General features: G+C 37.4%; 2 protein-coding genes across 2 annotated transcripts; one reads left to right on the top strand and one right to left on the bottom strand.

Moving 5' to 3' along the window:
* Positions 1 to 1,272: 1,272 nt before the first annotated feature.
* On the bottom strand, positions 1,273 to 6,465 carry LOC130920917 (transcription elongation factor 1 homolog). The gene is made up of 4 exons (XM_057844462.1): positions 6,339 to 6,465; positions 5,956 to 6,091; positions 5,805 to 5,875; positions 1,273 to 1,618 (listed from the first exon to the last, which is right to left on the bottom strand). The coding sequence occupies exons 2-4, from the start codon at positions 6,069 to 6,071 to the stop codon at positions 1,554 to 1,556; spliced, it is 252 nt and encodes an 83-aa protein (XP_057700445.1). The 5' UTR covers positions 6,072 to 6,091; positions 6,339 to 6,465; the 3' UTR covers positions 1,273 to 1,553.
* pld6 (phospholipase D family, member 6) lies at positions 6,315 to 25,303 on the top strand. Its single transcript, XM_057843445.1, has 4 exons — positions 6,315 to 6,534; positions 8,508 to 8,691; positions 11,641 to 11,848; positions 25,179 to 25,303. Exons 1-4 carry the CDS (start codon positions 6,315 to 6,317, stop codon positions 25,197 to 25,199), a joined length of 633 nt encoding a protein of 210 aa, XP_057699428.1. The 3' UTR covers positions 25,200 to 25,303.
* Positions 25,304 to 25,417: the final 114 nt, after the last annotated feature.

Genomic DNA, 25,417 nt, shown 5'->3' with positions numbered 1-25,417 from the left:
TCCGGGTGACGTCACATTCGCATTCGTCCTGAACCCGAGACTAGAGCCTGAAGTCACTCATTTTCATGGCGCGGGATTCAAAAATTGAATATATAAAACGATCGCTTCCACACACATCCAAGTGGTCCATTTCAGAATAAAACACCGCGTGAAATATGAAATAAACATGCTTTTTTGTGTCATACGCACTTTAAACTGTTTTTTCTTATGCACTTGTTCACAAAGAGGTGAACTTCACCTCATCTTTGTTTGTGGATGACTGAGCAATTTTGGGGCACATTTTACATCCAATCACAATACCTACCTGTTGCTAATTAGACTGTCCCCCGTGGGATGTTCTAAACAGGTGGTGGATGAGCATTCCTCTTTGTTGCTACCTGACCCACGTTTTTTTGGAACGTGTTGCAGCCATAAAATTCGAAGTAATGATTATTTGCCAAAAACAAAAGATTATTAGTTCGCACATTAAACACCTTTGTAGTATATTCAATTAAATTTAGGCTGAACATGATTTGCAAACCATTATTTTATTCATGCTTAACACAATGTTCGTACTTGATTGAAATTGGGTTTAATAATAATTCCCTTCGGTGTTAATATTGAATTCATGTTAAAGGTATTGTATTACCCAAAATATTTTAAGTACTTAGGCTTGAGGGTTCATATTGTTTTTTGTTTGTTTGTTTGTTTAGAAAAAAAGTAACGTTTTTAAAAATACAGAAAATGCTAGATTCTTTAGGTTTACATACTGCCGTGTTGATGCATTAAATTTTTCATTGCATCTGATGGCACTAAAACAGCATTATGTGCAACATTTAAACTTAAAATACAACTAAAATTGAAAGAAAACAACTCATGTTTGTAAAATGTATTCCTAATGCTTCTGTTTCTTGGCAATCATCAAATTCAAAGCCAACTTCATAGTGAACATTTTTGGGAGAAAGGCACCAATGGACTGGTCACCAGTGAAATGCAGCTTGGCATATACAACCATTCACAGCAATGTACAATTTAAAACGGACTGAATCTTACATACCCATAGTAAGCTGGGATAGGCTACAGCACCACCGTGACCTTCGTGAGGTTAAGCAGGATGGAAGATGAATGTATTGTATGTATGAATCAATGTTTTTATTCATGTGGGACAGAGCTTTGAACCCGTAAGGCAGGCATACTAACCATAAGCTTGCTGTTCTTATATTGGAGAAACTGAATTTCCCATTGGAACTAATAAAGTGGTCACTGATCCACAAAAAGCCATGTCTCACAGCATAGGATTCTTGCAGGAATTTTTAATAGGTTAACACCATTAAATTAAATTCAAAACTGTTTTAAAATAAAAGAAGAAATTTCGCCCACTAATCAACATTTGAAAGTATGATCAGCAGATATATTTAAGGTAACATTGCACACAAAAAGGAAAGTAATTGGGGCGTGGGTCATCATCCATAGAAGGTGGAGACTCGTCCTGTCCATGGTCACTCACAGGGTTGGAAAATACCAGTGCTTCCATCTTCTAAAAAAATATTTTTGCTCCTTCTCTTCCTCCGGGGCTACTGATTGGCTGATTCACAAGCGTCTATCCAATCACTGTACACGTCTACTGGCTCTGACAGATCTAGAAAGGGAAGCGTTAAGGAGAACGACTTTGTTGCATGACATTGTGTTATACTGTATATGAAGTTAACTTCGGAAATCAATAAGCAAAAAGTGACAGTTGCACTGACAAGGTTGATGAATAAGCACTTCACTGGTACGTGGTAACTACTTAATAAATGCTTTTCCCAAAATGCATCATTGTACAGTATTTGACAAAACATAAACAGATTACATTATACAACTAAAAAAAAAAAAAAAAAAAAAAAAACACAAAAAAGATTGTTCATCGAATAAGTTTGGATAGAATAAGGAAAATTGTTAATTTTAGGGCTGTCAAAATTATCGCGTTGACCGGCGGTAATTAATTTTTTTTAATGAATCACGTTAAAATATTTGACACATTTAACGCACATGCCCCGCTCAAACAGATTAAAATGACAGCACAGTGTCATATCCACTTGTTACTTGTGTTTTTTGGTGTTTTATCGCCCTCTGCTGGCGCTTGGGTGGGACTGATTTTATGGGTTTCAGCACCATGAGCATTGTGTAATTATTGAAATCGACAATGGCGAGCTACTAGTTTATTTTTTGTTTGAAAATTTTACAAATTTTACTAAAACGAAAACAATAAGAGGGGTTTTAATATAACATTTCTATAACTTGTACTAACATTTATCTTTTAAGAACGACAAGTCTTTCTATCCATGGATCGCTTTAACAGAATGTTAATGTTAATGCCATCTTGTTGATTGTTATAATAAACAAATACAGTGCTTACAGTGAGGAGAACAAGTATTTGATACACTGCCAATGGGTTTTCCCATTGGCAGTGTATCAAATACTTGTTCTCCCCACTGTATGTACAGTATGTTGAAAGTATATATCCGTCTTGTAACTTATTTTTCCATTCCAACAATAATTTACAGAAAAATATGGCTTATTTTATAGATGGTTTGAATTGCGATTAATTACAATTAATTAATTTTTAAGCTGTGATTAACTCAATTAAAAATCTTAACCGTTTGTCAGGCCTAGTTAATTTTTGAGAACTGAAGTTGTAATCCTAGATTTAGTGCAATTTTACACGAATTGCCATTATGCAATGAGACAAAGGCTTCACTAGAATGAGGAGTATTTTTGAGAGTAGCAATGTAAAATCATATCATTCATTTCAGAAAACGTCATTACATTTAAGTCATTTTAAGAATGAAGCTTACATTTTAAGAATAAAGTTGTAATTTGGGATAAAAAAAAAAAAAAGTCATTCAAACAGTACAATGACAGTCATACAGCATTAGGAAAATTTGAGTTGTGATTGTTGCATGCCAAAATTTTAGAAAATCAACTTACAAGAGAAAACAAGTCCCCATAAGTCATAATTTTGTGAGTACAACCCAGTGTTGTGTCAGGAATATCATTTCATAAGAATAAAATGTATACTTTTCCAAAAAGGTTCAAATTTAAGAAATTAGAGATGATCAAATTTACAAAACAGTTTAATTTTACTAGAAAGTTTCAATATCCAAACAGATATAACTCTAAAGGAAAAAGTAATTTTCCAAGCAGCAAAGTACATAAATAAATGTAGGAATTTAATGAAGTCTTACTATTGTGTCGCAAATTTGAGTCACGAGAATGAAGTTGTGGCATAACAAAATATTCATTTTACCAAAATTATGATTTGATATGAATAGGTGAAAAGTTCCAAGACAATGTCTCAAAGTAGAATACCTTAAAAAAAACTCATTACGATTTATTTATAAGATTAAATAGGTATTAATTAGGAAAACCTTTAATTTGCCCACATTAAACTGATAATAAACAAGAAAACAAGTGCACTATAACTACAACAAAAAACAATATATAAACTACATTATGAATAAACAATGGCAATAGTACGAGAAGAAATTCATTGTACTAAAAGAAGAAGCATTGTAATTTCACCAGCACCAAGTTGGAAATGCATAGGCTATAAAATGCAACTTTTCTAAATTGCACTAAATGTACTGTATATGAATGAAGTCATAATATTTGAGTGTTAAATTTGATAATGGTTACAAAAGTGCTGACATCAGCTTATAACATGCCCACTGTGGCTTTTTTCCAACAAGCTTTCTTACACAACTTGATGTTATCCCCAATGCTTATTTTTTTCTCTCATGATAACACTTCTTAATATCTCGTGACTTTAAGACCGGTGTTAATATTTTGAACAACAATTTCACACACAAACATCTAACTCCAGCTTTCGGTCAGCTGCTACACTTCATATTCCCCCCAGCCACCAGACGCTGACCATGCCATAGCTTCAATACCCTCCAATGCTACATCAGCTGTCTGAGCACGTAGGAGAGAGGCGCCAAATCTTCAATTAGGAGTGGTACGAAGACCAAAAAAAACGGGAGTTATGATGTGCCAATAAATCAGCGGTTAAACACCGGGGCCAGAAGATTACGCTGAAAGCTTCCAGTAAATGGACGCTGTGGTAAAGCTAATGGAAGTGTCCCCAGTCTATCGATAAGAAACATCACAGGACAATCCACATGTGCATTTTCTTATGAAACACATTCTCAGTCGTTAAAAAAAAAAAAAAAAAAAAATCTTGCAAAAAAGTGTTGTTTGACAAATTGTCACTGTGCATTAACCCTCAAAAAGCTGGATAGTAGACCAGTGATTCTTCAACTTTTGAAATCCAGCAAACACCAATTTGTGGACAATCAGATTTGGAACCTCCATGATTTAGAGTTAATCCATCGATCTAACAAAATATGTGTGACAGACTTCACTGGACAAAGCAAGCTAGTTTGGTGCAACATATCTTATAGCTCAATTTGATCGATATTTCATTAGAGCTTGATGAGGAAAAAGTGATTTTGTATACTTTTAACATAGCAAGATTTTGTTGCTATGTGAGACCTTTGTGTCAGTTCTGGTTTCACAGACACAAAAGCTGAGACTCCCCAAACACTATCCACTGATTTATCAACAAGACGGGTAACAAAGTCCTAGTTATTTATTAATAAAAGTGTCTGTCACGTGATAAATAACCATTCATGCTGCACACTTGACTTTAGGGTGGTGGATGTATAATAGAGGTGCAACAATTAATCAATTAATCGACAACTAATCGATTAGCAAAGTAATCGACACCTATTTTGAGAACCAAATAATCGTTGAGGACCTTCTTCGCTTACTTTTTTAAATTCTTGAAATTATAACAGACATATAACTTCAGTTGTAAATAGTGTCAGATTTCTTTATTATGAACAAAAAATCTTTTACTTTTGAAAACAACAATTCACATTTTTACCAGTTTTCAGACATCTTACTGTCTAAACTAGCTACTTAATAAGGCTGCAACAACTAATCGACTAAATCGATTAAAATAAATTACTTAATCAGATTAATCAATTACTAGCTGCCAACAAATTCGATAATCGATACAGTTGTAGACTACAGATAAGTCAGGAAGCTGTAAGCTTTTTGTCTTCATTGTTACTTACAACATGCCTAAAACAACTTCAGTGGTAAATTGTGAATGTAATTGAAAAAAGTGACATTTATCCGATTAATCGATTATGAAAATAATCGTTAGTTGCAGCCCTAATGTATACATTCATTATCTACAGCTTATTGCTTATCTTCTTGTTGATTTTATGCGTGCTGGACTCTAGATTCAAACCTCAGAACTGTGAGGCAGGTGGGCAAACTGGCTACAGTCTAAGGGAAGAAGAACACCTACCATATAAGACCTAGATGGGAAATACGGATACTTATAGTATTAAACTATGCAAATAACAAATTTTTGAGACCTCTGATAATGAGGCAAATAATGCTGAAACACAAAAAAGCCATTTTCTGATTTCTGTTATACACATAGACATTGAGTTGAGTACAGGTGCATGTGATAATGGGTATTGATGACATCACAAGAAAGTGCGGGTAATCTAGAATACTCATATTTGATTGGTTAAAATGGTACTGGCATTGAGAAAATGGCTGCCACTTCCTGCAATTACTTGCTTTTTTATTTATTTATTTTTTTAAAACATTTTTCTCCACTATTTCACTTTAGGAAAATAAAATTGTTTTTTGTTCAATTTAATAAACTAGATTCTTTCTGTTACGATGCACATAATAAATCTTTGTTTGGGATCTAATATATATTCTTGTGTCTAAAATAAAAACAGCATGGGAAAGGATACAAGTAATGTGCGTCTGGAACTCCTCCAAACAGACAGTACACGATATTATTCCGGTATTTCTTGTTCTCTCCCTGTCGTGTGGGAGAAAGAGAAGTTATTTATTCGTTTATTTATTTATTTTTATTTTATACATAAAAGAAAGAATATTTACATTTTGACGTCACATGACTTTTCGTGGTTGCAAAAGGGGCAAGTGAACTGAGTCTCCAGATCCCCGGTCATCTTCTTTTTAGGAGGAGGTTTTCGTTTGGACTTTCGGCGACCCATCGTTCAAAAATGTTTTGTCGCTGTTATGTGGAGAGCACAAATGATAAATCGGAATGATGAGCTCTTAGATCAAACACTTTGAGATTACACTATGGATGCCCCAAACTGTAGTAAAATTTCTGGATAACATAAACTAGTTACGGCTCAAAAACGGCACACAAGTTACGATTGCGGCGTGATTGTCGATTAGAGATCAAATACATACATCTGCGTATAATACGGGTGTTTAAAATAAACTTAAGGATGTTAAAATTAGCTCATGTTTACCTATATTTGGAGAAACCCACGTTGCAAAAAGAGGTCAATAACTTCCGCGAGACCCGGCGTTTGCTGGTCAGTCATTGGACGAGAGCGAGTTACTGCACGGCCATTCATTGGCTCGTACACACGTCCGTCACGTCGATGAGCTGTGTGTTGAGATTGTCGTCAGGCCTGCGTGCTGACGTCAGAAGCTACAGGTTCGGTATGTATGCTCAGTTTGAATTTATAAATTATAAGTAAAAAACGTCGCTTTATCGACATAATCTACGTATTTAGTGGAAAATTGCTTTTATTGAATCTTAACACAGCTGCGCAAGCACGGGCAAAGGTGAGCCGAACAAGCAAACACCGTTAGCAAAGCCTCCTCAAAATCCACTTGGAAAATGTTTTTTTTTTTTTTTAAATCCCTGTCGGATTTCTCTTTATTGTTCGCAGTAATTGTTCATGTAGGTAATGTTAAATGAAGTTAATATACAGTTTATGGAAACAATTTTAAGAAAAAAATGAATGAGCAGTGCATGGCAGATAAAAGAACAGGCCTGCGCCGCTGGCCTGTGTCTAGTGCTAAAACCGCTTTTGTGACACATTAGAAGTAGTGCTGTAACGATTAATCGATTAACTCCAGTACAGTGGTACCTCTACATACGAAGTTAATCCGTTCCAGGACCTTGTTTGTAAATCGAAATGGTCGTATGTCGAGCAGGATTTTCCCATAGGAATACATTATAATTCCATTAATTCGTTCCACAGCCCAAAAACCTGCACTAAATCCTTAAAAAATACTGCTGGTACTATTACAAATGGCAATTACATATAGCAAAACAAATAAATAATAAATAAAAATCGGATTAATAATATAATAATAATAATAATTCCTGTAATAGTGTAACGAAACGGGTTCTAATAAGGTGGACGTTTTTTTCTGTACCTGAAGGCACCGCGGGGCTGACGTGACAAAGAGGGAGGGGAGCGGGTGAGAGTTTACTTTCGCTTTCAATGCTTTCTTGAGAACATCGTCAATTGCGGCAGACAGCAGGCGTTTTGTGTTGAATAAGTTGTGAAAGAAATGATGAAAACGTGGCAAAGCTGGCGATTTCTCTGGAGATGTTACCACAATAAGAATTGTAAGCTTAACTTATAAAGACTGGCGAACGATGGTCGGAGGAGGACCGTGGAGATGTATTGTTGAGCCATTTCACCCCACGCTCATATTTTTCTGTCATTTGCATCTTCATTTAGAAGGTAAGCGTCAACTTTTTCCTTGTTTCACCACCTGTACCAACCTTTTCTGAAACCTGTGTTGATTTGTCACACAAGAAAATCCGCCGTGCATTCGTCTGCGGTGCTGCCATTGTCGTCGTATTTCGAGCATGTCGTCGGATGTACAAACAAATGGCGAGTCAAATTTTACGTTGGATGTCGAAAAGTTCGTGTGTCGAAGCGATCGTATGTAGAGGTACCACTGTATTCGATTTGAAAAAATATTCGAATTAAATTTTGTTGCTTCGAATATTCATTTAATTAAAGTGGCGTTGTAATAGTTTATTTTGAAAGTGTTTGCATTTAGTTTTATTGATTAGGGTGAATACACTACCCTCTGGTCTGCCTCATTTCACATGGCTGAATCGAACTGTTCCCTGTTAAGACCAACGTAAGCTAAGTTTTTGTTTGAGCAAATGCTTTTTAATGCATTTGTAAATTAGTTTATAGATATATTTAGCCGTTTTTTTTGTAGGACTATATGTCTGAACCATTTGTTAAGAACATTGTAAAAAAAAAAATGTTAGCACTTTATACCATTTAAGCTAGCAGACGTTTGCTTTGTAAGTTTGCCGATTGTTCTTTTGTTGTACATCGATCCTCATTTGTTGTATTTTTTTATACCGTTTGAGGCTCCGCTCAGGTATTTCGATTTTTCATGTTCCTTACCCGATTACTCGATTATTCGAACTAAGTAGTTCAGCGAGTAATCGACTACTAAAATAATCAATAGCTGCAGCCCTTATTAGAAGTAAAAGCAATTTAAGAGTGACACACTTTTTCCTGAACAGACATATAGGTGTTTATGGTTTCAGTATTCATTCAATTGGACAACAAACTGTGCATATTTGAAGCATTGTGGGTATCCATGTGGAGGCCATTTTCAGAGATCATGTGAGCATTGTTTTGTCACAGCAGGGATGTCAAAGATGTGGACTGTGAAGGTGTTCGGCCTTGGAGCAATTGCATTTACCCTCAGTGTAGAACTGCTGTGGAGGCTCTTGCGTCACCTCAAACCACGGAAAACTTTGAATGAGGTCCTCTTCTTTCCGTCCAAGGTCGCCTGCGTGGAACGCTTCTTCTCACCTGCTTCCCTCAAGTGAGTGACTCCACCGAGTGAGCATAATGAAGCGGCTGCGATTTGCAGCAAAAGAGTGAGAGGGGCTTTGTCTTTAGAAGTCCCTTTGTGTTTTAATAAAATCATTTGTGGCACGTCTTTTCAGCTGGCATGATGACCCTGAGGAGTAAAAATAACAGACAAATATTAGAAAGAAATCTTTTATCAACTGAGCCTTGGAATTGTACTGCGTGACAACCCCTTACATGTATGTAACCTTGGTTGCTGCGCTCTTAACATTCCAAAGGTATAACTTTTGCACAATATCACTGTCAGGTGTGAGAAATCTCCAGTTCATGGGCTTTTTACTAGTGATGCACTATAATACATTTTTCAACCGATACCGATTACCGATAATTTCCTCCTCGTTCCAACCGATAACCGATAATGTCAAGCCGATAATTCTATTAAAAAATTGATGTAAAATTTCAAAGTCTACACAAGAGAAAATATTACTGTGCAAAAATATCATTTATTGCTCTTTTTTTCAACATCAAATGTGAACAAGTAGTAAATTCCTAGTACATCTAAATAATCACATATTGTCTGACATTGTGTAATGGTAAACTTTAGGCAACAATTACCTACAGAGTAAATACCTAAGTTTCACAAAAATGCCTTTGAAAGTAAGGCATTCCTACCATATATAACATTACTACGCTGCAAAAAACACACCTTAGAACTAGTCAGTTTTAAGTCTAAATCTATTGGAAATAAGTGAAAATATCTTCCAGCGCTTCAAGTGTATTTCACTCAGATAAGCTTAACAGCCTTATTTTAAGCAATAAATTATTATACCTAATCTTTAAAAAAAATGTTTGTCAGAAATGTTCTTTATTCAAGGGTAGGTATGGTTCAAAACATTATTTGAAAGCAATTTTTTCTTGATTTAGGTGAAAAATTATCTGTTTTTTTAGATGTATGGGCTTAGTAGGAACAAATGGCAATATTTACTTACTTCAAGTAAGTGGAATAATCTGGCGCATTCATCTGTTAACTAAGTGTTTTTCAACCAGTGTGCCACGGCACAGTAGCGCGCCGCGAGAGATCGCCAGGTGTGCCGCGAGAAATTATCTAATGTCGCATTTATATACATTATATAATATACAAATTTGGAATGTCCGTAACTGTGTACAGGCCCTTGAAGGGCCCATCAGACTGCAGAGTGGTGACGTAGCGGGAAGCAAGCAAGGAGGGAGGGAGTCTCAGGGAGAACGGCGTCAGAGCCAAGTTCGCGGTCACATTTCACGGATGCCGCTGTTATTTTGTTTATTATTTTCCATTGTTGCCACAATAAAGTGGGAAAGACATCAGTGACTCCTCTCCTTTCTATTTCCCCATTTAGGGCTATTACAGTATTGGGTTTTTTTTTTTTTTCACGTCGTCGGGCGGAGTTGCAGTAGAAGGAAGGAAGGAGTAGGTATAAAGTTCGAGAGTTCTCGGTCGTGTGCAGATGAGCAGAGTATTGCTCGTGTCGTGTTCAAAAACTGCTCGAAATTCTACCCATCAACGACCTTTCTGTCCACGACAATGTGGACCCCAGCACGTCTCCTGCACATCATTTGGTTAGACTCGTCATGTGTCGATGTACTCCAAAGTGTCCTTTCTATTATATCCATATGTGACAACCGTCAATCCTCCCCGTGTTTTATTCCAACACATTGTTGAGAACAGCAAGGTGGTTAATGGCTAGAAATCCAAGCAGTTCTTGAACGTGACACGAGCAGCAATCCAAAAACAGCAGCATGGTGCCACGCAAGTTTAAACGTAATCTCCAAACGAAACACATACCTGTCACTTCAAAACAAGTTGATGGACTACTTAGTTTGCCTTTGTGAAAACACAGAGAAACAGGCAACTTTTTAATAAAAACTACAAAGGTAAATGAGAAAGTTCTCAAAGCCAGTTACCTTGTTGCTAAATCCAAAAAGTCCCACACCGTGACAGAGACATTTAATACTACCTGCCTGCAAAGCCATTGTCTGCGAGATGCTCGGCCCTGGTGTGGTTAAAGACATTGCTCAAGTCCCCCTTTCTGATAATTCTGAGCTTTTTCAAGCCTAACTGCTATAAAAAATAATAATAATAATAATAAAAACAGACTGAGAGCGGTTGAAGAATAAGGATATCGACTCTGTTCATCTAAACAGGCTCAAGTTTCACACTGAGTAAGTATACATATTGAGAAATTATTTTGTAATTAATTATACTGTACAGAATATAATTTTGGAACATTTTTAGTTTGTGGTGTGCCGCAAGATTTTTTCCAATGTAAAAACATGCCTTGAGTCAAAAAAGGTTGAAAAACACTGGACTATCGGTCGCGTGCCGGTGTTTAGTCTTAGCTGGAGTTTACCACCCATTTTGGGCTGAATGAGGAAGGTTTTTTCCGCCTCGTGGAACTTCTGCAGTGCATGTTTTACAGATGGTGAGAGTGTAATTTTTTTTCCCACACACACAAACCCAGCCACGCTGGTAACAGCCGCCATGATCTCCAACTGCTTCTGTTGTGTAACTCCGCCTCCTCAACCCCTCCTCCCTCAGGGGCTTCAGAGAGGGGAGGGGTTTAGGAGTTGGTGGTGCTGAATTGGACAACTCCTTCAGTTGCAAACATTTGGAGGCTAAATCAAGTATATAATTATCGGATTGAATTATCGGTTTAATTTTTTAATTTTTTTTTTTATCTGGATTATCTGTGTGACGTCATAATTGCCATTATCGGCCAATAATTATCGGTAACCGATATTATCGTGCGTCTTTACTTTTTACTGTATGTACTCCTAGACGATTGAATATCAACTTAAGATCATTAGACATAATAGCTATGAATTGAAGCCCATGTACATACAGATGAACTGAGGATTGTCTAGACAAAATAACTTTGAACTGAAGATCATGTACTAGGAACAGTTGTTTTTTCTGTACTTCCAGCTCCTGTGGCTGCCCTCTGCCTCATGGTGTCGAGACATCCTTCACTCGTCTTCTCGGCTTCCTCCTGTCAGCTTCCTCCTCTCTGGACTTGTGTTTGTTTTCTTTTTCCAACATGGAACTGAGCAGGGCTGTTGTGTACCTGTACAGAAGAAAGGTAACCGTCAGAGTCCTTGTAGACAAGACATACTCTGTCATCAGCGGCTCCCAGGTGGGTGCCCTCCGCAATGCGGGTAAGCGAACTCCCAACAGGGGTCTTTCTGCGTGTACCTCAGTTGTTTAATTTTAATAATAATTTTGGTATTATGAATTACAGTTTATACCATTATGTAGAAATGTTATGAAGAAATGCATATTTATCCAGCTAAACGAAGTAACTTAGGAAAGTTTCAAAGTTTTTTTTATTTTTTTTAATAAAACCTGCAGGCTGCAGCGGCATCAATGTCTGTCTAGCTTTAAATTAAAGAACCATGTGATTCCACCGTGTCAGGGTGTACGCTAAGCTTTTTCCATCAGTAGGACAGGTGCTTGCAAATTAAAAAAATAAGAGCACAGAAAAAAATCAGGAGTTTTTCTTTTTTTTTTTCTTTTATTATATATTATAGTGCAATTTTATGATGAACATAAATTAATGTACACATACATGCAATATATTGGTATCTAAAGACAAAAAACGTTGTCCATTTCTTCTAGTCAAGTCGCTAAGCACTCTTGGCTGAATTTATCCACTGATCTATGGCAGCAGTTGGGTCAAACTGCTCTAGACTTGGCCCCTCCAGAGTGTTCCTCATTAGGTCCTCTGTCGTAGATAGTGCCAGGCTGCTTCTTTTGGAGCTCTTAAACCTATTCTGTTCAGGGAAGCCCCTTTAACATTGGGCAACTGAAATAGGCAGCACCATCAGGTCTACTACTTATCATAGACTTCATAATACTTGACAGAACACGGGAAACGAGGCTGATCCATAAGGGGCCTATTTTCAAAACTTTCAAAAACCGACCTAAAACCAAAACAGGCACCTACCTTAGCCATATATGAGTCTCCATGAGCAGCAGCATCAAAAAATTCAAAGTCGTTCCTTTATAAAATCCCAATTAATAATTGTTTTTATATAAATATAGGTTGAATTTACTTAAATCTGTCGAAAAATGATGCCAGTCTGTTAGCTTTGTAATGATAAGGGGGCTGCCACAATGGCTTTTTCCGTTCAAAATATTGTGAATAAATGCTTAAATCACTGAATTCTTTATAGATATGGACGTAAAACAGTCTAGATTCTTGGTTAAAAGCAAAAACCGGGCAGTTGGCAGTTATTTTACATGAATTTGTCGAAGAATGACGCCAATGCCGTGGCGGCTCCCATTGATTTTTTTTTCACGACGTTTCAAAATGCATGCATTGTACGAAAAATATAATAATTAACTTGAATCCTCGAACAAATCACTCCTGAGACAATCCTTGTTGTTAGCATGCGGTCCAGATTTCGTACTTTTTCAATGTAATTCTGGCTTTGTGTTCAAAAGCATGTGTGAGAGTAATTCCCACCAACTTCTAATAAATGAAGCTGACTCACACAGCCCCCTACGGGCCGGCGGGGCGCAGAGAATACGTAATGTGACCTGTCAAGTATCTTGTAGTCTATGTACTATTATTCACCAACCTTGGCCAGAACCTATTCAAAATTGTGGATTTACAGTACCACAAAAATGAGAACCTTAACTTGATTAAAGTTCACATGCATGACTTTTAATCCTTTCTCCCAAATATTGGTACAGTAAAAATGCATAGTTTTGTGTATGGGAGTAGTCAGAGAGGTCCACTAGTAAGATTTACCAACCTTGGCCAGTACTTTTTCAGATTTGCGGATTTACAGTTCCACAAAAATGAGAACTGTAAGTCTGTAACCTACCATCTACTAAAACGACCCGTTGCTAAGGGGAATCAAATAATATTGTACTGACGTGACAGTGCACGTATCGCACATGTACTCGTAGATGCAGTAGTTTTAAAGATAAAGCGACTTTTTTTTCCTTTTTAAATGATGACAATGGTAGTGTTATACATTAGAATGTTGAGAGTGTTTTTTAATAGTTAGGAACAATGCAAGCACACTGAAGTCAACTGCCTTGCCGCTCGATCGGACTGCATTTACCGTAATGCTTGGATTACGTGGGTGCGCTAATTTTAGGGTCCGCTCATTTGACCACGGGAACACGAATGTCCGCTGGCTTTACCGTAGTTTGCTTCTGGCCTTTGCTTTCTGACCAATATTTACACAACATAAGATTGTCTTCCAGCGTTCGTCAAGAGAAGAGTTTGAGCCAATCTGATTGAAATTTGTATATCTTGCTAGCAGTGTTGCTGCTAACGCTGGCTGTCGATATATCTTCGGACTCAATACTATCACACCCAGAAAGCATTTCTTGCTGAATTAGTCTCTCCTGCCGCATTTCTCTTGCCCATTTCCTCTCCTTTCTTGGTTAAAATCTTATTAAAATTCCACTCAATTTTCTTCATTGCCCCTGTACCGCGATTGAAATCCCGCTGTTTCATATGCTTCAAATGACGAGGCGCAGTTGAATCTTACCTCAGTTGTTTATGTTTATGCTTGCGTTTTATTGGCAACGCCGCCAGTCATCAACCCTACTGGAGTTATACAGAACCTGTAAGAATTGTCAGCTTTAAAATAACTAATGATTTATTGTAAGCTAAAAACAAGGTGATCAACACGTCTCCCAATCTCTTGCATTTTCTTCCTACAAAACGTAAATTAAAGAGGTAAAATTTGTGCTTGCTCTCGTTCTCCCATTCTTTTTTTCTGACCAATTATTTTTGGCGCAAATGCAAGCAAAACACTTGCACTGTACAGCTCTGCGTGTACTATAGCCATGCAAACAAATAATGATGGGATCGATATCTGTGTAAACTATTAAATGTAAGGCTAAACATTTCTCAGGTGAACCAAACCCATTATTGTGCTGTGTAATGTCACATTGACAATGAGGTGCAAACACAAAGAAGCCCCTGAAGTTATTGAATGTACACACGAACTTCTAAGGTGGAACACAAGCTGTTAGGCATGAACCGATTATCAGCCGATCTGAATAGAACTTTGGGGAGCCATTTACTTGTTTAGGTTTTGCATTAAATGCATAACAATGTGACTCCCAAAATGTTGTATGAAAGGAAATTGGATTGGTGTGCACATCTGCGGTCAAAGTAAAAGGAAGCACAATGACATATAAACTACAACCATACAATCTGGTCAAGAACTTTGGGTTTATTGTTTTTTTTGTTTTTGTTTTTTGTTTTTGTTTTTTTACTAGTAGTTTTAAAAAATCTGAATGCAAGTTATATTGAATTCATCTTTAAATGTCTGGTGGCATTGGCGTTCGTCTCGCATCAGTTCATTCATGTGTTGGGAGTAAGTGAGTTACAGTATTACGGAGTTAATAAAACAATTCCTTAGTCAGTAATGGCGTACCGTAAGCAACACGTCACTTCTGCTCATTAATATTGATGACATTAGCTATTGTTGCTAAATAGGGACAAGCCACCGTTTGTCCCTAATAGGAAATGAATGGAAATCGTGTACGAAGGAGATGTTTACAGAGCTAATCCTACCAATTCTCTCCGAAAATGATGTGCCTGGTGCCAAATTGACTGGCAAAGATGTGGAAGAACATAAAAATGTTCAGTTAAAGAGATGGCTTTAGTGTCGAAGGCTGAAAAAGACGAAAAAAACGAGCCGACCTAAGCTTAGCTTTAGCTTTTTTATCGACGCGACTGACAATGACATTCTCCTGTTTCAACAAGCTATCCTTTACCATCAGCCCTGTCTTTCTTATATATACCCTGGTTGTCCTATGTCTCTTACCGTTCTTGGGGGTAATTTAGTTAGCTTTGTGTAGCGATCGCAAATGCTACTCAGTGACAGCCAACGAACACTTTTAATTTTTTCATTGATAACACATCTTAATCCTATAATTTATTTACACTTCCCCCTTACTAAAGTTGTTTTATATATATGTATGTATATGTATATATATATATATATAAACGGTAACAGTGGCAGTCAGATACCATTGTAATTCTTTTCATTGTCAGACAGAGGCAGTACGGCACAACGTTACGCTAAAAAAATAAGTTAAAAATATAAAATTGGCTTACCTCTTTGTCCTCTGAAAGACCATGCAAACCCAACCTAATGTTTACTGCATATGAAACGTGAATGGATTGTTAAAGTCCGCGCAAGTTGATTCGGTCTTCACATTTTTTCCTCCCGAGTTTTTGGTTTCCGGAAACGTATGAAGAAAACATCCTTCATGTGTCGTAATGTCTAGAGTCGTTTCTAAAAGTTCCAAAAAAGCAATGCGTGATCGGCACGTTCGTTTTTGAAAGCTTACCGGAGAAAAGTAGCACTAATTACGTTGGGTCTATGCGAGGGCGGGTCTATAATGTCCCACTTCCGCTTTACTTCCGCTTTACGATGCGACGTCACGGTCTAAAAATAGCCTGCGTGCGGTACGTCGTTGAATCATCTAATTACTGTTGATATAATTGCAATGCCATTATAGTCACAAAAAAAGAAATGTGGCCCGTTACCTCTCTCACTTTGTTAGAAAATGAGACCGCTGACTGGTCACACGCGTGCTGATTGGCTGAAGAGCCAAATGGGTGGATGCTAAATTCACGTTTCCCATGCTTCATACGGCCAAATTCATAACAATGAGTGATGGTAAGCGGCAGCTCCGAAAGCAGGCCGAAATAGACACAATTACAATTTAATTGCGATAAAAGTTCGTGTCGAACAATTTAAACCTACTGAAGCACCTTCAACTGCACTCATTGCACAGCTTTTGCTACTATCGTGTTCTCCGTTGGTAGAGGCGATGCTCCAACATCACTCAAACAAGCCAAACTAATTTTTATCCAGCAGCATGTAACTAGCACAGAGCTCAATACACTTGTTGCAAGTTATGCAGTACAAAACATGCTCCTGTTAACCACTGCTGATTCGGATTCATTCAAAGCCCCCGTGTTGAAAATCCCAATGAGAGCGAATGTGTCAACTGGCATCAAAAACATTCAAAAAATACCTTGACAATGAGTGCACAATAATAATTGAGATACATCCAAGGATGGACTGGGACACTTCTTCAGTTTCGGGTTTCGGGTCTTTCAACATCATACCTTCAGGTGAACCATCTCAAGGCTCTTTTTGCTGTCTCCATGGTGGGCTTGATGGCTTTCCTCTTCTCTGTGCCTGTGATGCCAAGTAGAGTGAACACCTTGCATGATGAGAAGCCAGAGAAACTCCTTCACCCCACTTCAGTGGGCTCAAAAATGTTTTGTCTTTTTTAAATAAAAAAATTGTAACCTATATCTAAACAATGTTTAATTTTTTACTCTATTATTGTACCTGATTTTTATCTTTCAGATTGAGAAAAAAGACCAGTTTTATTGCCATTAAAAAAAGAAAAAAAAAACATGCATATAAAAGTAATAACTAACTGTAACTAATTACTATTTCAAAGTAATTTGCTCAACATTGTTCGTGATAATGTCTTGAATTCCAACCTGTAGGGCTTTTGGGATGTTAGAATTTGGAGGTAGCACTGTTGAAAAAAAATTGAGGAAAATCAAGCACTCTGGGGGCTTTTTGTGGTGGTATTGGCGTACTCTACCCGAAACATGACTCAGGTGCTTCTAAATGAAATGTGCTAACGCTGTTCTTGGACTAGTGGCACTAATGCCAAGACATCTCCCTTCAGTGTTTTCTCAGTAGTGAATGGAGGGATGACAGCAGCTGTCTAACTTAATGAATGCTTACACTATGAAAGGTTTTGTGTGCTCTGTCTTCCTCTCGCTATCGCTCTTTCACTTTTGGCTTTCTGCATTTACTAAATTGCCGATGCTATGTATTGTTAAGCAAGGATTAAGGAAGAAATTGGCAATGTGGGCAGAAGATTTCATTAGGTCAAGTATTTGTGAGTGTGTGTTTGCGATGTTAAGCACTTTAATCCAGCCATTGTGTCTTGTCTTTGTCCTGCACTGTCCTTTGATCCTTAAAAAGCTGAATCAGTTGCACAAGCACATACAACACTAACCATCAATGCATTTTTGGGCTTATATATTCAAGAATCAAAGTGTCATTCATTCTTGTCATTTTTTTTTGGCAAACTAAAATGAAATAAAAATTTCTCTTATTGTTATTACCGTAATTTTTTTGTAACGCAAAAACTAAAAAATTATAGGTGCGTTGATGGCTCAGCCGAGTCATTTGTTACCTATATGAACTCAAATATTGTATTTATTATCGACCAATTTGGTCATATTCAGTCTTATTTATGTTTTTAACTTTAATTGGATAAATATTGAAACGTCAAATATTGATTTTAGGAGGAGTCGGGGAGGGGTCCAGCTATCAAATTTAGGCCATTTGCACAGTACTAGTTCTTGAGGCACTTCCTGTTGATTTTTGTGCATTTCACAGTCACTTCCTATTAATAATTGATCATTTCCTGTAGAATTTTTGGGCATTTCAGGGTCACTTCCTGTTGATGGAAGTCAATGGCATGGATGTACTTGGCATCACCTAATCCCAACACAGTTCCTTTCTGAAACCCTAATCCTGGCCAAAACCTGAACGCTTGCTGTAACCCTAATCAGCTATAACCGTAACCCGAGCCATAGCACTGACCCTACAGTTGAAATGAACCTCGCAATGAATTTACTTGCCATTGGAAATGGTTAGGTTTTGGTGCATGCAAAGCTACTCACAATGACTTTTTTTTTTTTTTGTTAGAAGAAGAATGGCTTTTTTGTCATTATACAAATGTACAACGAGATTGGGGGAGCTTCTTCTTTACAGTACAAAAGTAATCAAGTTAAAAAAAGGAGGCTTTACAGGCTGAAGACTGTGACGAAGAGTGTGCATACACTTTCCTGGCTAACACCTAACCGACAGCTAACAATAGGGCCGCAATTAATTAATCAGCCTTGATGCAAAAAATAAAATTCAGGCTCAGAGATTCGATGCAAAAAACCCAACATCCCATGAATATACCCTACTGATCAAATTTCATTGTGAACCGTCAATGAATAACGGAGGAATACATTTTAAAAACTATCATGTAGGCACCCCCACCACCAACAACAACATGAACAGAAACTTCACAGGCCTTCAGCCTGGTAATAGAAATATACCAGTCTTGACCCCATAGGCTCTTTAGGGCGCACAAGAGTGCCAAGGCACCCAGGTTGTCAATCACTGATGTAGTTTAAAATGATTCATAAGCTTGTAACGATATGTGTATCGAACCCAAAAATTGCGAAACTTAGAGTCATGATTCTGTCTCGTGGTGTGAGACAATAGAATCGTGACACACCTTCAAGCCCAGTTCAAACCAAATGTTTTCGAGTTGGAAACTTGCAACTGCTCTTACAGGCAGAGCGTGACAGTTGTTCGGGTAGTAACACTCTCAGTTTCGTCTCTTAGGGGTTACGCTCGACGCTAAATGAAATGGCAGCCACGTGGTTTCACCGAGAAGGGATGGATTTTATTGGCCATGCAACTTATTTTCGATGACAAATGCCAGATACCGCTTGCCAATTTCCTCCGGGAACCTCAATATTTCTTTCCCTCAATCGCTTGTGTAAAGTTTTGCCTTCATTAAACACACCGCCTTGTTTCATGTAATGCGCACTGCCCACTTTGGCTCATGCGCATACAGTGTTTAGTGAGTCGATGACACACGCCAACATTACGTCAAGGCAGTAATGAGAAAGAAGGCTGATCCAGGTGAGCCTGAAATTGAAAATCCTCTGTGCACATCTACAGTTGTTCTCTGTCGCTTTGGTATATTTCTCAGGTTAGAAATGAAATTATCAAAACTACTCGGTCAATCTTCATAACATGTGTTAATTGTGTATATCATAAAAGCAGTTTGTCGTTACATCCATGCAAATGATTGTGTAAAATTCTCTGATATTTCTAACATTATCTATTGCTTATGTCACATTACTCAATGTGTTATGATTATCACAGGTTTCTATTGAATAGTTTTACACCCCACAGTATTTAGGCATTAGTTCATTGCATAAGTCTTTATATGTAAAATGGCTGACCATGTTGTTATAATATGTCAAGCATATTTCTTGACATTTTCATTACTATTTTTCTAAATCTGGCCTGAAGTAGTAATTTGCTCCCAGGTGAATCTCCACTTCCTCTACTGAAGAGACTCCAAAGTGTTATGTTACTAATAATTTTTGGTGGTTATATATATATATATATATATATATATATATATATTTTTTTTTTTTTTTTTTTTATTTTGCATATTTGTGTTCAATTCTCAGGTGATTTCTTCCATAAAATTTTAGTAAAAATTTAATTTGAATAAAATCTTTCTCATAAAAAGAAAAAAAAAACTCATTCTGTATATCGGCTCATGGGTCAAGGATCGTGATACGTATCGTAACGTGTGTTTTTGTATTGTTACAGCCCTTATGATTCAATGGGTGAAAATATAGATGTGTATTATTTCTACAGCAGCAGATGACATTTTCCCAAGGTATGAAGGAGAGTGGATATTTTAAGGGACTTGTAATGTGGCAGTTTGTTTAGACATGAGTCTGATGCTGTATTCAATGTTACTCTAAAATTTTAATAGATCACACAGAAAGTCAATAAACTAGTGAGGTGAAGAGAAGAGTTGAAATAAACACATTTCAGAAACATTCATGAGCATACAAAACAATCATTCACACAGCCTATATATAATAGTCACTTGCCAATGTACACTACAGAAAATGCAGTATAATCCCAATGACACTACATAAATCCATTCCACGCACATGGTCGCCCTTTACTGAATCAGCCTGATCTGAGCAGAGCTGCGGTTGGCCTTCATCCAGTGTGATAAATAGTTGTATTTCAGTTTCTCTTAGGCCAGACAAGTGAGCCAGCCACACGTACCGCCTTGCAATAGAGCCAGACTTGCTGGAGGCGCCCTGCGAGCCAGCATTTTACCTGATTGCTTTTCCCCCAATGCACTCCTGTGATTTTTTTTTTTTTTTTTTTGGAGGGGGGGGGCAGAGGTTCTATTTTACATTTTCATGTAGATGTTGAGCACTATATGGCTTGTGTAATCATCTTGTCTACTAATACCAGTATATTTTGCAAGAGGCAGTACTCAGTCACAAATTAACCATAACACTAGTGTTACAGTAGCTCTCCATGTGAATGAATCCAACATGTACTGGCAATTCATAGAATGTCTCACAAAGGTGAGACCAAAAATTTTGCTCACCTAAGTGTAGTGTTACTTCAAAATATTACTCAAGTAAAAGTAGTCATCAAAAAAATTTACTCAAGTACATGTAAAATAGTAATCAGTAAAAAGAATACTCAGGGAGCGAGTAGCTTCTTACAATGAAAAATGGTATATTTTTTTCTCAGCATTTCATCTAGTATTTCATCTGTACTGTTATTATACTGTCCATGATACATATTAGGCCGAAAAAGAAAAAAAAAAGATCAACAAATTCCGACTTGAAAAATCTACAAAAATGAATAATCACCCGTCCAAAGAAAAGGAGTGCCCTCTAGTGATCATTTTTGGGCCAAAAAAGGAATGGTCAAAGATAAGCAGGCACCTTAGCACAATGTCACTTACAGCTACAAATCAAGTCAGTAATCTTAGCCCAATTATTGACTCAGACCTAAAATTTGATAGCCATTTAAAATCCGTCACTAAATCTGCTTATTACCACCTAAAAAATATAGCCATAATTAAGGGGCTTCTGACTCAACAAGACATGGAAAAACTTATGCATGCATTCATTTTCAGTAGATTCGACTATTGCAATGGTAGATTTACAGGTCTTGATAAAAAATCGGTCAGGAAGCTGCAGCTAGTATAGAATGCTGCACACAAAATACAAGGAAACTGGACCACATTACACCGGTTTTGAAATCGTTACACTGGCTTCCTGTGAGTCGAAGGAGAGACTATAAAATACTACTGCTCGTCTACAAAACACTTAATGGCCTTGGACCAAAATACATGCTTGATTTGTTAGATTCCTATTAAACATCTAGACCCCTAAGGTCGTCTGGAACCGGTCTCCTGTATGTTCCAAGAACAAAAACCAAGCAGGGTGAGGCAGCATTTAGTTATTATGCTTTTCACCTCCGGAACAAGTTACCTGTAGGTCTGAAGTATGCTCAGACTGTTAGCTCCTTTAAATCAGGGCTAAAAGTGCTTTTATTTAGCACAACATATCCATAACTGTGTCTATATTATTAATAGTATAATTATTAGCAGTAGTAGTAGTTTTTTTTTTATTATTCTATTTGTGATTAAATATGATTTTTATGTATAATTTTATTTCCTGTTTCGATTGTCTTTATTTTTACGTTCTATTGATTTAGTGTCATTTTTATGATCTTCGTGCGACGTAAAGCACTTTGAATTGCCTTGTGTTGAATTGTGCTATATAAATACATTTGCCTTGCCTAGTGGAGAAAATGTTTGCTACCATGAAATTAAAACGATCATATCTTCAGTTTTACTTGACCTATTGGTGGGGGAGAGGTTAAAATCCACATTTTCGAGTAATATTGACAGCAGCATTATATGTGAATTTTTTTCCCCTAGCACTTGAAAGATGCCATGTGAGTGAACAAGCCAGTGTGATCATAAGACTTCCAACTGCAAGCCTGTGTGTGGTCATTTGACTGTATTGTTACATGTGATTGATATAGAGGAGTCATGTGATTATTTTTGCGATGTCTCATTGGTGGAATTGTTAGAGCGACTGTGGATATCTCTGGCAAAAATAAAATCTAAAACAAAGAGGAAAAGCGTAACAATTCTAGTGTAGCCCAAAGTAGCAGAGTAAGAGTAACGTTTCTTCTTCACAAATCTATTCAAGCAAAAGTAAAAATTATGGTGTGGTAAAACTACACGTAGAAGTACATTTTTCTCCAAAAGTTACTCAAGTAAATGTAACTGAGTCAATTTAATGCGTTCTTACTAGGCCTGCACAATGTATCGTTTGAACAGCGCAATGTGTGCATGCCCAATAGTCCCATCACAAGATGTGCGAATTAAATATGTATATCTATATATATATTTTTTTTTTTCATGAAAACTTTTTTTTCTTCATAAAGCAGCAATCATGCAGAAACATGGCTTCCTGGATTCCTTTTAATATATACCAATCTTCATCATTCACAGACAAACCCCCTTAACCTGGATTAAACTGTATTATATGAATACTAGGGATGTCCTGCTCGCACATGTTTGCACCCGAATCTGAGAATCTGCCGATACAGAGTCCCGATGCTGAAAAAAATAGTTTTTTGCTTTGACGCTCACACTGCCGAGAACAGCCTCTCACTTACACAATGAATGAGTTGCCACAGCACATTACAGACTGTGTACCAAGCTTGACGATGATTAACACATTTGTGCCTTTGAAAGTACAGCTACGAGGCGTCTCTGGCCAGATTAAAGCTACAAACCTGTCAAATTTGAGGACCAAACACCTGCTGCACTGGTGACCAAGAAAAAGTTTGGTCGCAATGCTTAGCAGGAGGGCAGGAGAGAAGCTGCACAAGCAGAAAAACATGAATATATTTTTAAAATTAAAAACGTGATCCTTTTCACCCGATTTCCGATCATTTGATCGGATCAGGACATCACTTATGCATACAATGTGGACATAGTGATCCACCAAAGTCTTCCCAAACAGCCATCAAAGTCATCTGGTGAAAATTCTTGTAGTTTAAATATCGCAAACCCCCAAAAAGTCGCAATGTCATTTTTTCCCTAATATCATTCAGCCCTACTTCATACCCACCTCTGGGTGTGACTGAAAAATAAATAGTGAGTGACATCCTGATTTTATGTCTACTAAACTCGTGGCTTTAGAAGCCCCTGTGCTTGGGACGCAAGGTGCAACTTCCTTTGTGGAAAAATGCAAGTATAAAATAATGTTAAGAAAGTACAAGTTTATTCAAATGTGCATGAAATAATACCTTTGCATTCCTGGACAAGGGCGTAGATTTGCATAGGGACGGTAGGGACATGACACTACCAACTTTTCAAGATGCTCAAATTGTCCCCACCAACTTTTAAGCAACTTTACTTGCATTATATAATTACTTCAGTTATATAGGTAATTTAGATCGTCTTTCCATATGTTGTATGGATAGAATTGACTTTACCATTATTAAGTGAATACTTTCATTATGATGAAGCTGACATTTACCCCATTTCACTTGCTGAATGTGCCAGTCCACCCCCCCCCCAAACACACATTTGATTGGCCGATGACATGACCCAACATACATACACGCATACGCACTCACAGCCCAGACAGAAATACAACCTGTTGACAACATGCCGCCTCTTCGCTCCCTTCGAAGACGAGGAATATTAGATTTTTTTTTTTTTTCGGCCAGCAGCAGCAGCAACCACTGTAAGTAATGTAAAAATACATTAATGTTGTGGAGGTGGGGAACACACCACTAATTTTGCTACCTAAAGTCCGACCTGTAGCGGAGTTAGTATAACATTAAACTGTATGAATTTGCTAACCTGCAGAACTCGAGTAGGAAGCTGCTTAGAGAAGTGTCCTTCAGTATGTTTTCTACTGTTAACGTTAATTAAACTGTGAGAAACGTAGTAAACAGAGGTTTACCCCATCTCCCCAATTTTCATTTTTATTTTATTTATGTGGTCTTAAAGCAGCCCAAAGGAGCTTTCAGTTTTTGTTGTGTTTGGTTGTGTTGATGTTGGACGAAAACAGTTGTGTTTTACCTGAAGGAAGGTTCAATTTTTATTTATTTTTGGTATTCCCTAACTAGGACATTTTTTCAATTTAATTTCTTTATTTAGACATTGTTGAGTGGTCTTTAGACAATTGTTTATTTTTTTGCATTCCTGGATTAGGAGATTACTGTGTATGTTGATATAATTTAAATTCTGTTCAAATATTGCAATTTAAATTTGCTAAACAAAAAAAAAATCCAGACATTTTTTCTGGAAGTTTTTAAAATGTTTCTTTAGTATTTTTTGAGAACAAAAGCTTGAATCGAACGATGTATCACTTGAACTAATACATATGAAAGTTAATATAAGTCAGTACAGATTTATTTTGCATTGATCTTTTAGCCTATCGATTAATTGGGTTCGTATTCGTGAGAAATGTAGCCCTCACCTCCATTCACTCAATCTGTTTGGTCTTAGTTATTAATGTCCCGTCCCCATCAAAAAGTGCACATGCAGGTTATGCTGTTATATCGTCCCTACCAATGTTGAGACCAAACCTACGCCCTTGCGCCTGGATGTAGAGTCTCAGTCAAATTAGTTCTATGTAGTAAGATCAATATTACCATTTCACTTTCTTTTTCCAACTTTGTTCTACCTGTATGTTTCCAGAGCAGAGAAGTTTATCGATAATACATTGAAATTCTGTCATTCCTCACCCTCCCTCCCTCCCTCCCTCCCTCCCTCCTCCTTCACAGGGATCTGCGTGCGCAACGTAGGCGGCTATGTTCACATGCATCACAAGTTCGCCCTGGTGGACGGCCAGCGCCTCATCACAGGCTCCCTCAACTGGACGCTGGCAGCGGTGCAGTGCAACGCGGAGAACATCGTCGTCACTGATGAGCCTGGTCTTGTCCTGCCCTTTGTCAAGGAGTTCCATAGGTTATGGGCGGACAATGATCCGTCTCAGAACGGACCCTCCAGTGACCAAAATGTG

This window comes from Corythoichthys intestinalis, chromosome 8, assembly GCF_030265065.1.
Source record: "Corythoichthys intestinalis isolate RoL2023-P3 chromosome 8, ASM3026506v1, whole genome shotgun sequence".
NCBI lineage: Eukaryota > Metazoa > Chordata > Actinopteri > Syngnathiformes > Syngnathidae > Corythoichthys > Corythoichthys intestinalis.
This window is presented reverse-complemented; position numbering and strand designations above follow the sequence as displayed.